Raw genomic sequence first — 12,735 nt, forward strand, 5'->3', positions numbered from 1 at the left:
AGAAATAACCTTTTATAATAACCGTGAGTTAAAGGATAACACTTTTGTGAAGCTCAAAGTACTGCTACTTTGTAGCAAAGAGTGAGACCAATATTCTTTCAAACAATATTTGTATGTAAGTCATCAGTGGATTGATTAAAGCCGCAATTTGAAAACAACATGCATGCATTAAGACATAGACGGGATAATTATAGTGTACACTGTACCTTAAATCCTCCACAGGCTGAGCAGATCGTGAAGATGGTTTTTGAGGCAGGTGTGAGAGAGCTGCAAATCCGGCAGGAGTCCGGATGCTGGCTGTCGCAAGAGGGCGCCACTTTGCTTTTCTTATTTTCCCCCGATGGTTCTTGTGGAGGTCCAGTAGTCGGCTGTGTTTCAGCAGTGTCCGAGGGGCCACTGGTAACCACAGAGCAACATTCACTGCCCTCTGATGGCTCCGAGGAGTCCACTGGCTGGCCAGCATAGTCTTTAGTTGCTGTGTGGGGTTCAGTCTCTTTGGTGGTACCTCCACTTCCCTCCTGTAACACGTTCCTGGGTGTGTCGTAGAGGTACCTGAGTGATGTGGGCACTTGGTATTCGTGTCCTGGAACTGGCGGGCAGGTACAGGGGCTCAGCTCTGCAGCCAAGTGAGGGGGCAAGGTCAATAGAGAGCCAAATTCCTCCCCGGGGGCAATATCCAGACTGCCTGTGTAGGACGAGAAGCTCCCAGTGTAAGATGAGTGGCTTCCCGTGGCTATCCCACTGTCAGACGAGCTCTGGCGACCGATCTCCTGAAGTTGACGCGGCACAGCCTTCGAAGCAGCACGGCATCCACCTCCCTGGCTGATGGAGAGTTTCTCTGTGCTGCTCTGCAAAGCCACTTTGGGCCCCGTCTGACTTATGTTGTCAGAGGGGCTAGAGGGGCCGGTGGCCGGTTCGGTCCAAATGGCCAGCCGGCTGCCAATGCTGCAGTCTGAGTGGCTTGTGTCAGAGGTGTCAGAAGAGCCTGAGATGCTGCGGTCGTCTCCTGCCACGCACGGGTTGAACACAGACAGGGCTGCCAAAGAGAACATGAACAATACTGTTTAACAATTCAATTAACATTACCATTCGTTTTAATCACTTAAACCATTTATACGTAGTTGCCCGGGGGCCCACAGGGCTGTATACTAGGCCCGCTCCTTTTTTCCCCCTCAACACCAAATCTCTTTCCTGAAAATAGCTGATCTACATGCTCATGAGCTTGCAGATGTGTTATTTTTGCCATTATGTTCACCCCAGAATAGGGATTTGAGGGTTCATGTGAATAACCTATTTTTTAATTTCCTTATGTTACTTCTCAGCCATGTCTCCCACTACTATTCACCACATAATAAACACCCTAAATCAAGCTTATGGATAGTATTACATTGTAAACTGAATTTAAAAGCAACAACAGTGTTATTAAAAGTGAACGTGTTATTTATGGAGTTATTTTGAGGGAAGAGTGCTTGCTGCAGTACATGCTAAAACATTATGATAGTAAATGCTTGGGATGTGTAAAAAAAGAAGAAAGAAAGAATCGCTGACACTTCTGGATGAGATGTGGGGAAAACAAATCATTGTGTCTTCAACTGCCTTATCGCAGTAGACAGCGAAAAGGCAGCTAAGAGCACTCAGGTCCTAACAGTGGTCTCCTGTCCTGCTTTGAATTATGTTTACAGTGGGGGTCTGTGGGGGTCAGAGAGCATGTAATATAGTGGGGGTAGATGGAGGGCATTACATCCTGGCAAGGCCCACCTGTGCTGCTTCGGTGAGACAGCATGCTCAGTCGTTTCTCCAGCTCTTGGGCCTCATGGTTCGCCCTCTCCTCTGAATATGCCTGGTTGGCACAGGGATCTGTCAGAGAAAGCACATATTGTAATGATTATTGATACATAGGCCTCTATAGACCAATTATTTGTATACAAACATTGAGACTGTCCGTGCGCATAAAATTTCCAACTCAGTTATTTTGAGAAGTGCTCGTTTCGGTTCACTCAACGTCCTGTGTATGTTGTGAGGAGCGCCCGAGGGAATTGCTCGATGAGCCCGACAAGGAACCCTGGGGCTGACACTCTTATCCACAGTGACAGGAATTCCTTAGATTTAGGATCATTAACATTACCAGGGACTAAGACGTCTCGCATATGTAAAAGTTGTAATTACAAAGGTTTTCAAACTTTTTGTGCCCAAGGCACATTAAGGGCCTTAAGGGCAAGTCAAAATCTCAAGGAAGACCTGATTTATATTCTATTTAAACTTTAAAAAGCTAAATATGGGGGTGTGATAGTTGAGGGGTTAAGGTTGTGATGCCTGACAGCGAGTCCACGGTTTGATTCTCAGGGCCGGTGGACCTTTGCGTCACTCCCTGACTATCTCTCCCCGTTTCCTGTCTCCTTTCTCTCTACACTGTACTATAAAACTATAAAAAGGAAACAAAAGACCCCCAAAAATAACAAAACATTTTAATTTACATTTGCCTATAATGACAAAACCAAAATAGGGACGCCAAATTGAAAATGGTTAAAATATAGTGTGCCCACAAAGTACTGATATAGGCTATATCAGTACTTTGTGGGCTAACCCTAACCCTAACCCTAACCATTTGGGAACCACTGCATCAGACACTAATCCTGACTGAAAATCTTCTCCTCGTAGTTTTGCAACGGCTACTTCTGACAATGACATCTCGTTTGTACTTATTGCTTCAAAAGCCTGTTAATCACAGAGGTAAGTCAGCGAGGCGGTCAACCATGCGCTGACGTCACTGGGAACATGGGATCTAACGAGTGACGCAGTTGAGCCTGAATTTGTAGCGGCGGTGACACAGAGACAGCTGTGAAAACATGCTGCTGCACACATACCGTGACCCGCAAATACCACCACCCATTTGGGGTGCTATGTCTTGGTGGCGTACACAACGCACAACAACACAACAGATCAAATCAGTCATGCTGTAGCTGAAGGTTAATTTACACTTCGTCATAACAGTGTTTTTCTCTTGGAAACCATATTTTCGGCTGGCAACGCAGTCATAGACGGAAGTCCTCCAGAGTAGAGGTGGCGTGTGGCGCCCCCTGTGTGCAGGGGGCCGGTTGGAAGGGCAGAGAAGGGGGTCACACAGGGGAACACCTTGCAGTGTTTGTGCAACACCAGTGCGTATTAATAGCCCGACTACTACCACATGCCCCCACCGGTATGCTCGTAGCTGCAGGCGCGGGTAAAGACCACGTCCCCTGGACCACCAAGGTCAGCTGCTAGTGCTGGCATCGATTTGTCTGATCTTCCCATGTCTTCCAGGAATAATATGGCACAAGTAACATTACCTCGGCCATCTGCAAACGGTTAACCACTTTCAATACCTGGCATACCTATTTGGGATACCTGGCATCCCTTTATTAGTTTTTTTTCACATTTTTCTATAACAAGCTTCGTGCGACACCGCATGCAAGACTTCATCATCGTTTGATGAAGTATACAATAGTGCTTAATTGGTTAAGGTTGTGCTGCTGACCCCATGCAATCACGGCACTGACTGATGTAAGAGACCTGTGTCTACCCTTTCTTTTAAAGAAAAGACAATTAGCTGGAATGAGCGAGCCGTCCAATTTCTGGTCGTGCGTTGCCCTGTGTGCAGTGGTGGGCAGTAACAAAGTACATTTACTTGAGTACTGTACTTAAATAATGTTTTTGAGTATCTGTACTTTACTTATTTGTAATTTTGTATACTTGTGACTTTCAGTCCATTACATTTCAAAGACAAATATTGTCATTTTTACTCCACTACATTTGTAGGAATGAAATTAAGCATTATAAATTAACCACTTCAGCCGTATTTCAAATATAGTGAAAATAGCCTATCTACAACGAGCTTGTAGATTTCTGAAACTTTCAAGAAAATCTTTACATTTTGGGCGGAAAATGTCAATATGTTGATACAGCAATTCATTGATATTAAAAAGAAAATGTAATTTGTACTTTTGAATACTGCAGTATTTTTTTTTTTAAAGCAATTACTCCAGTACTTTAACTCCAGAACAAATTCAACTGAGCACCTTTAGTTGAATAATATTTGACCAGGTGTATCTATACTTTGACTCGAGTACTGGGGGTTGAGTACTTTGTCCACCACTGCCTGTACGCAACAGAGAGAGGGTTGTTGATAATAATGTGGGTGCGCTAGAGCAGAGGCACAGGGGGGGGACAGAGGGGGAGTGAGAGGGAGGAAGGGATGAGGTATGTGAACGAGCAAGTGACGCAAACAAAATGACAAGAGGGGCTGGAGATCAGATGAGGCAGTGAGTCAACAAAATAGAGATGAAAAGAGGGAGATGGACAGTTTCAGTTTCGAGTGGGAGAAGAGAAGAATAATTATGAGTGGGGGACAAGGGCTGACAAGGGCTGAGGGATATGAGAGAGAAGAGAGAGAGAGAGAGAGAGAGAGAGAGAGAGAGAGAGAGAGAGAGAGAGAGAGAGAGAGAGAGAGAGGGGAGACTGGAGGGAGAGGAGACTGGATTGAGAGGAGACTGGAGGGAGAGGAACATGAAAAAGTGTGCATGAGTGGGGTGGGGGGGTGGAATCCTGTGGATGAGGTTACAAACATGCTCAGAGTGATTAGAAGGGTTTGGGTGCTCTGCTTGTGTGAACCGTGACTTTGACCTCTCGCTCGCTCTCGCTCTCTCTCTCCCCCTGTCTCTCACTCTCTCTCTCTCTCCTGACATCCCAACTGCTATTTATTCTCCTACGCACCAACAATAATAGGAGTATGAGCTCAACTTCTGATAGGGCATAGCGATGTGAGAAAAACAAGAATACCCACAAGCCCACAGCTGCCAACCCCAATCTCACCACTGTAGTAGTTTCACATTGGATGATAAGAATGACAAATGCAAGTCTGGAATATAAAGGTCTCCAGGCTAAATGAGCTAGTGTGGAAAACATGTTGTTTTGTTGGGTATTGCCTATAGCATTATGTGGCTTCTCACATCTGGAAAAGGACTAATTCAAACATGTCTGACTATAGAGCATAACTTATTATATTTTTGTCACATTAGATCTACGCAATGTGAGAGAGTATCTAGTCAAGATGTGCGGGATTGAGCAAGACATTGGGTGCTTTAGAGCATTGGTTCTCAAAGTGGGGTCCGGGGACCCCCTGGGGTACTTGAGGGGGTTCCAGGGGGTCCCCAGCTAAATGATGGACAGGGACCAAATGGACCCTTATGGGTCTGTAACTCTGAGAGTGTAGAAATGGAACCAAATGGACCCGTTAGGGTCCATTTGGTTCCATTTCTACACTCTCAGAGTTACATTAACATTGATTTTACAATAGGAATTGGGGTCCCAGAGACATACATGCCATTAAATGGGGGTCCGTAGCCTAATGCATGTCAAACCGGGGGTCCTTGAAATTAAAATGGTTGAAATCACTGCTAGAGAGCCGTAAAAATCTTCTCTTATGGGGGGTCCCTGGCTTATCTTTTCAAATGGGGGTCCGCGGTCTAAAAAGTGTCTATTTGGGGGTCCTTGGCACGAAAAAGTTTGAGAACCAATGCTTTAGAGGTTATTAAAATACTGTATTCAAGCTGATAAGAACTGCAGACACATGCTGTGTGCGCCTTAGTTTGCTGAGGAACAGAGAGACTTTCTAAATCTCGTATTGATCTGTTCTCCAAATGATAGTTTATTTAGGTTTCTCTGATGAGTAGGTCAAACGCTCTCACACACAAAGTGAGAGTGGTTGGAGATGCAAGCAGATCTGTAATGTATAATGTAGATATATATACCAGACCCTGGTGAATGAATGAATGAATGAATAATCCTAACGGGAACTCGTACACATCCCGCCTTGATCCTTTCTAGCCAGTGACTAGCTTGTGCATAGACAATATAATTGAATTTGCTGCTATAATAAAAGTTAGCGCTATACGTGTCCTCTTACATGTGTAGAAGGTGACCATACATGCTTACATTACAGTAGACTTAAGTCAGGGGTTAGCTAATTATATTGAGGACAAAGTACAGAGTAAATCCAAAGAATGTACAAATGGAACCGCACTGTGTGTGTATTTGTAAACGTCTTTCCTGCAAGGTTGGCCAGTATAGTTTGCCGTTTCCATGAGGGGATAATTCCAATTGAACTAGGTTCGTCATGATTGGAATAGGCCTACTTGAATAGGCCCAATTTAACTAATCACCGTGACCAACCGAGAAAATTACTCAATCTCCCCCCTGCGCTGGACATAAGTTGGTTGACCTTTGTTCACTGATTAAAAGATACACAAATCGTTATCCTTGACCCACATGGTCTTAATAATGCAAAAAATGTGTAGTGTCCCATCTCGTGCATGGTATCACATCATTTCAAGTCTTGTGTGTTTTCACAATCAGACAGACGGCGAGGAAATTACGGTTGCCCTCGTCAAGTAAAACAAACATGAAAGACAATAAAGCAATAAGTAGGCTACATGATAAAAAAGACTACATGATTAAACTGCACTGGAATAAAGACAATAAAATGTTACTGCGTATACACAGTAAAATTGTCAGTGTAATTTCAACTCTGAAGAGTGAGCAGAATCTTATAGCCCTTTCTCTAGCACATGGTGAAGAGATGGTGATGAGTAATTCCCTGGAAGCATGAGACCAGAGCGATACTGGCAACATGTGCGGCAGTACAACATGTTTGGCCAAAGTCACAGCCAAATTTGCACGCTAATAAAATCTGCCAAATGTGTTCCTATGAGAATACATTTTCCTCCTTTCCAGGCTGCAAGTAATGATTATTTTTTTAAAGTAATGATTATTGATTGACCTGTCCATAATGTTTAAAGATTTGTCAATTAATCTGTGCAATTAATCAAGACCATAAAATGGTCTTAACATAATACAAATTATGTAAATGCTCATCATCATATCTAAACCCAAAACAGGCATCTTGAAATTACTAAATATGTTTATCTTGTAGTTATAGACGGGTTTCCGAGCGACGTCATCACAGAGCAGAATGCGCAATCTGCGCATGCCTGGGGGTGAAAGGCGCGTTCGAAAATACAGCCCTGAGCGGCAGTGAGCGCACTGGCCAATACAAACTAATAGGCGAGTGTGCTCCGGTGCGTAATTTCCAAACGCACCCATAGGCTTCCCCCCGCAGCTGCGCGGTCATATTCCTCTCAATGTTTACTAACAGGAAACCTGTCTATAGACAAACCCTTTATTTCATAATATGGAACCAAGACAAACAGATTTTGGTGAAGTTGCAAATTGTGTCACAAACTGACTAGTCTGTGATTTCAGTGTAATTGGATTCATTTTCTGTCAATTGAACATTCGATTACGGCTAATTGTTTCACCCCTGGCTGCCTGGCAACAAATCCCCTGACCTGATGTGTATAGATTTCTCAGGTCAGTTAGTGTTCCATGCAGTCATTGCACTTAAGCAGCATTAAACACCTCTGGTACTGACCCGGCAGAACTGGCTGCAGTCCATAGGGGCCCCTGGAGGGAGAGATGCCCCTGACGATGCAGTCAAACAGAAAGCTGATCTGCTCACCCTCCGTCGACGCGAGGAAAAACACACCAGCCCCTGTATGGACGGACACGGACACAGAGACACACACACACACACACACACACACACACACACACACACAGTATCAGTCATCACTCATTTGTGATTGTGGATTATATTTTTCATTCCGGTGGTCTCTGAAATTGGCCTGACCAGAACAAATCCTAACTTGAGATTCTGGTGTGGATATACTCTGCTCCCATACAAACAATACATCAAGCAACAGAAAACTTTACAAGACAACGAAAACAGTTATTACTAGAGTTATTGGTATTGCTCCCTTGACAGGAAGCACTTTTGTTGTCTATGCTGCTGCATTTTAGGCTTTGTGTTGCCTGCTTAGTAGCATTAAAAGTTAAAATGTTTTCAAACGCATACTGAATTATATATTACTTTAAACATTTACATCATGACACAGTATCTTGGCTTGTTTTAGAACATTTTAGATTGAACATTTATGAGCAAAGAGTGTGTAACGGAGGTCCTCTTAATCTCTGTTACATTACAGGACTTTGGAAGTATATGTGCATATGTCAGGGATACACAGTACATGTTATGATATTGCACATGATTAATAAGCATGAGACAAGCATGATGATCTTTATTGACGGTCTGTTTGGCATGCAGGTGTGTTCCAGACATCAGGGGAGAGGGAGAAGTGGCTGTGAAAGACATTAAACACCAGAGTTTAGAACGTCTGTTCTATGAATTTGTTTTGTGTCACTTAACTGACAGTTAAGTCGGTGAAGTGACATAAAATAAACACATGAATATGGTAGTGGTAGTTATGATAATGGTAACCTAAGAGTTCTAAGAATGTACTGTAAATGTCATGGCTATGTTTCTGCTCAACACTTACCTCGCCATAGAGTGGTAACCGGAAAAACCCTGCCCATTCACTTCTATGGAGTTGCTCGCCCAGCGCATACTCCCTTTTTCCCCCTTCTTCCGTGTTGGGGACGATGATGTCTCAGTGCTCCTCCAAGTCATAGAGTTAGGTCTCGCATGCCCAGTAGTGTCACCTCTGTGCGCAACCCAGTGTACAAGCTCGAAACAGTTCGAAACTGTTTTTGCTCTTTCATGTATCAGGCCACAGCTGCAGGTCCAGAGTTGGTCACCAGGAGGGCTGAGCTTCACTTATCCCTCTTGGTTCCAAGGTAATTAAGAAGAACTACTGCCTACTCCACAGCGGTGCATCCGGCTTTGTTGAGCATCTACACAAACACAATTGGCCCATGCCCACCTGTCAGCGGGGAGTGTTGCGTGGGAGGAGTAGGACGAAGGCTCTACGTCTCTAAAGGCTCTAAAAAATATAATTGGCTACTTTACATTTAAAAAAAAAAAAAAAAAGAAGAACTACTGCCAAGCCAGAAACGATACATGGCACTGTGTAGATGCCTCAATATTGGTCCACTCCTGTCTCCTACTTCCAGGGTGCATGAATAAAGAGTCCCCAGAGAAACAAGAGCTTATTTTATGGTTCCGGGAGGGTTCCATCAGATTGTGCAGAGTGCAGAGGGTGGGGAATAGGTTGCACATTGATGTTTGTTGGTTTTATTGTGGTGTTTGGGCCCCAAACTTTGGGGGGTGTAATTAATATGTGTGTAGAGATGTAATTTAGGGGTTTGATAGTAGGTATATATTGTTGGGTTTTATGTGAACTAGGTTATGAGCACCTGAGGGTGGCTCTCTGTGCCATTCTGTAACTATAGGGCTGGTCAGGGTAACATGTGCCTGGAATACATGGTTTTATTGTTATGATCTATTGTTATGGACACTGTGATTTTTTTGGAATAAAGGCCCACCATTGGGGTTTGATATATTTCCTGCCTCTGCCTCACTTATGGTCGTGACCAGCCGGCTCGGTCAATCCAACAAAGTGTCGTCAAATGGCGACAAAAATCTTTAAAGGTTAATGGCCATTGCTCTCTTGAGACCTTTGACCTCCCTCAAAGTGCCTAAGCACCCAACCTGTTGTCTATCCCTAAAAAGCAGTTTGTCACCAAGAAGACAGTCCTTAAAGTTGTCACCCTGTCCCTATAAGACCACCCATGCCAGGGCTGACCTCAATCACATTCCACACACTCCCCTGGCCATGAATCACAGGTTTGGGTGTTCACTCAAGTGTCTACACCAGTGGTTCTCAACCTGTTGGTCAGGACCTCCAGGGGGGTCCCCACATGACAGTAAAGTGGCAATTTAAGGAATTTTAAGACCTTATTAATACCTCAAAAAAGAAAGAAAAGAAAAAAGACCTGGTACTGCATCAAAGGTAATCAACAAACAATACTATAAAAACTGGTCAAACATTGGCCAAATTGTCAAATATTATAAGAAAGAGGCAAACATTTTGAAAATAGACGATCTACAAGCCTCGCAACGCGAGGAGTTGTGGGCTTGTAGATCTGCTATTTTCACAATATTTATCAGTGGAACCAAGTCAAACTAAATGTAATGCCTCAACTCCTACAATTCCAAGTGCTTGTCAGGGTGGGGGGGTCCCCAGTTCAAATATGATTATTTTGGGGAGTCACAGCCTGAAAAGGTTGAGAACCACTGGTCTACACCAAACGAGACGGAAGTCATGTCTCTCAGTATACAACCGAATGGTAGTCATCTACCATTCTTCCTGGCCCAAACATAAGATAAGTCAAGACCTATTGATCCCATGGGGGAAATTCTGTCGCCAGAGGCAGCACAGCCGTTGACATACAGTTAAGAAACATAAGTAACTGATTTACAACAACATAATTGTTGCCTTAACTACATTAGCCCTTGTGTCCCTATTTTGGGCATGAACATTTTCCACATAAAAACAACTATCAAGTGTGCCATTTGACAAAGTACAAAGTATTAAGCTTAAATTAAAGTATTAGGTTTAAAGGAATAATGGGATTATCAACTCTTTTTCACACATGATTTTCAGTAGTTTCAGGGATTGTTCTGGAAAGGCACATAATATATAAAAAACACTTCACAATATCAACAGTGGGTGACCCAGCATCAGCTGTTTCTCAAAGCTACTGAAGCTTTGGGCTACAACAAAAACAAGAACAGGTGGGGAAAGCGCATGGAGGTTTATGACATAATACAGATGCTATGAGGAATCAAAACAAGCCATGTGAACTTTGACAGACTCGCTATCTGCACTGTGATTCATTGGAAATGTCAGTTTGACTCCAAAATAAGGAAAGAAATTATAAGCACTTCATTTTTGAAGGATAGCTACAGCAGTACTGGTTCAACTTTTTGAGATATTGAATGATAGTTAATGATTTTAATTTCTACAAAATAACACATTATTCAGCCTTTATTCAAACCACGGGACTGCATCGATGTAGAGACCCTTGACGTCAAAACAAGCGACAGCAACGCTTGTTAAAAGTAATTGCAATTGATTAAAAAACAGGTTCTCAAAATGCGTCAATGGGAGCAGTGACGACATTTCCAAAAATCGAGTGACTCATGCAGTTGGTAAATTAAATCTAATTTCTGCAGGAGGGCGGTAAGTTTTGCCTTCTTTATTTTTTATTTTTTTTACAAAGTATAGGTAGAATCTCATGATTAACAACACCATCTCGTAATCAACCACTTAAACCCTATAATCCCCTTATTCTGGGGGGGGAACATTCGCCAGAAATAGCTGTCTAAAAGCTTGTAGTACTGTAGATCTGCTATTTCTGGCAAAGAGATTGGGTGTGGCAGAAGGAAACAACAGCAGACCAAGTACAGTTGAAACTCAGGTCTGTTTCACTAAGAATAGAGGATTTACGTGGCTAAGGGCACCACCACACTTGGATATGAAAGAGTGCTCTTAAATCCTACAGGAAACAGTTGGACTGTTCTTGTGGGGCCCTGTGTCGTGGAGCCATCCAATGTCTGAATGGGTTTTTGTGGAAGTAAATGGAGATAATGGAGGTCAAACTAATGCAGGTATCATTACATTGTAGAATACCGACGCTATTAAGCCACCTTGCTAGTGCTGATACATTAACCAGAAGCCAGAGGTCCAGTAACACTGTCCCCTCAGTCCTCCATGTGCTGTGGATAAACTGTGCTGGGATTACGTATCCCAGGAATGCGCGCCCTTCAAGACTCACAAAGATCGAGAGGTGTCTTCATGGGCAGTGCACATATCACGCACACATTATTCCCTGTTCTGGAAAAGAGGACCTGTTAATTCATTTATTTATATTACTTGTTGCTATTTTACATTAAATGGAATGGCCCTGTTAACAACGTAAGCCCTATTTTATATAAACCCTATTCTATATAAAATGTGGAACATTTAGTACAATTTTCAACTTGAATGACATGCCCAAAATAGGGATCTCGGGGGTTAAAGTGGTTAATATTGAGCTGCATCTCAAAGCCGACGGCCAATTCAAGCTAAATAAATCACAAGTCACATTCTTGAGTCTCATATTTCCAGAGGGGTCATCGTGTATCCACATCCCTGTGATGTCCGCGGCAATCTGGCACTCTTGTCGAAGTTGTCGTGCCTGTCTCCGTCCACTCAAGGTGTTGACATGCATGCGCTCATCTTCCCTTTAATGATTTCATATCTATTCCAACATGTAAACTGTGCAGTGGTGGAAAGTAACTAAGTACATGTACTTAAGTACTGTACTTATTAAGAACAATTTTGAGGTATTTGTACTTTACTTGAGTGTTTCCAATTTCCAATACTTTTACTTCTACTCCACTACTATCTCGGATCCAACATTTTTACTTTTACTCCGCTACGTTTATTTGAAAACTTGAGTTACTATAGTTACTTTGTAGATTTGTATTATTATTACAAAACATACATTAACCACTTCAGCCCTATATACATTTCAGCCATTTGAAAATAGCCGATCTACAAGCTCACAATGCGTCGCATCGCGACGGATTGAGAGCTTGTAGATCTGCTATTTTCAAAAGATTGTTATACATTTGAAAACTTGAAATGGGATATTCTGCATAATGAGTACTTTTACTTTTGGTACTTTAAGTACATTTTGATACCAATACTTTTGTACTTTTACTCAAGTACATTTTGAATTCCGAGACTTTTACTTGTAACAGAGTACTTCTGCATTGCAGTATTGACAATTTTACTTAAGTAAAACATTTGAGTACTTTTTCCACCACTGTGCTATATACCTTGTTGCAGTCCCACA

The 12,735-nt window shown here is 42.7% G+C and overlaps 1 protein-coding gene across 1 annotated transcript in view; it reads right to left on the bottom strand.

Annotated features, from left to right (window-relative positions):
• The window catches only part of LOC311034369 (protein Dok-7-like), a 39,651-nt gene that overhangs the window by 15,882 nt on the left and 11,034 nt on the right, over nucleotides 1-12,735 (bottom strand). Inside the window, exons 5-7 of the mRNA XM_084042250.1 lie at nucleotides 7,466-7,585; nucleotides 1,759-1,857; nucleotides 207-1,036 (exon numbers count right to left, since the gene is read on the bottom strand). Of these exons, the coding sequence (XP_083898376.1) occupies nucleotides 207-1,036; nucleotides 1,759-1,857; nucleotides 7,466-7,585 (1,049 nt within the window). The remainder of the gene's footprint in view (nucleotides 1-206; nucleotides 1,037-1,758; nucleotides 1,858-7,465; nucleotides 7,586-12,735) is intronic.

Source organism: Gymnoscopelus microlampas, assembly GCF_963454915.1.
Source record: "Gymnoscopelus microlampas genome assembly, chromosome: 19".
Classification (NCBI taxonomy): domain Eukaryota; kingdom Metazoa; phylum Chordata; class Actinopteri; order Myctophiformes; family Myctophidae; genus Gymnoscopelus; species Gymnoscopelus microlampas.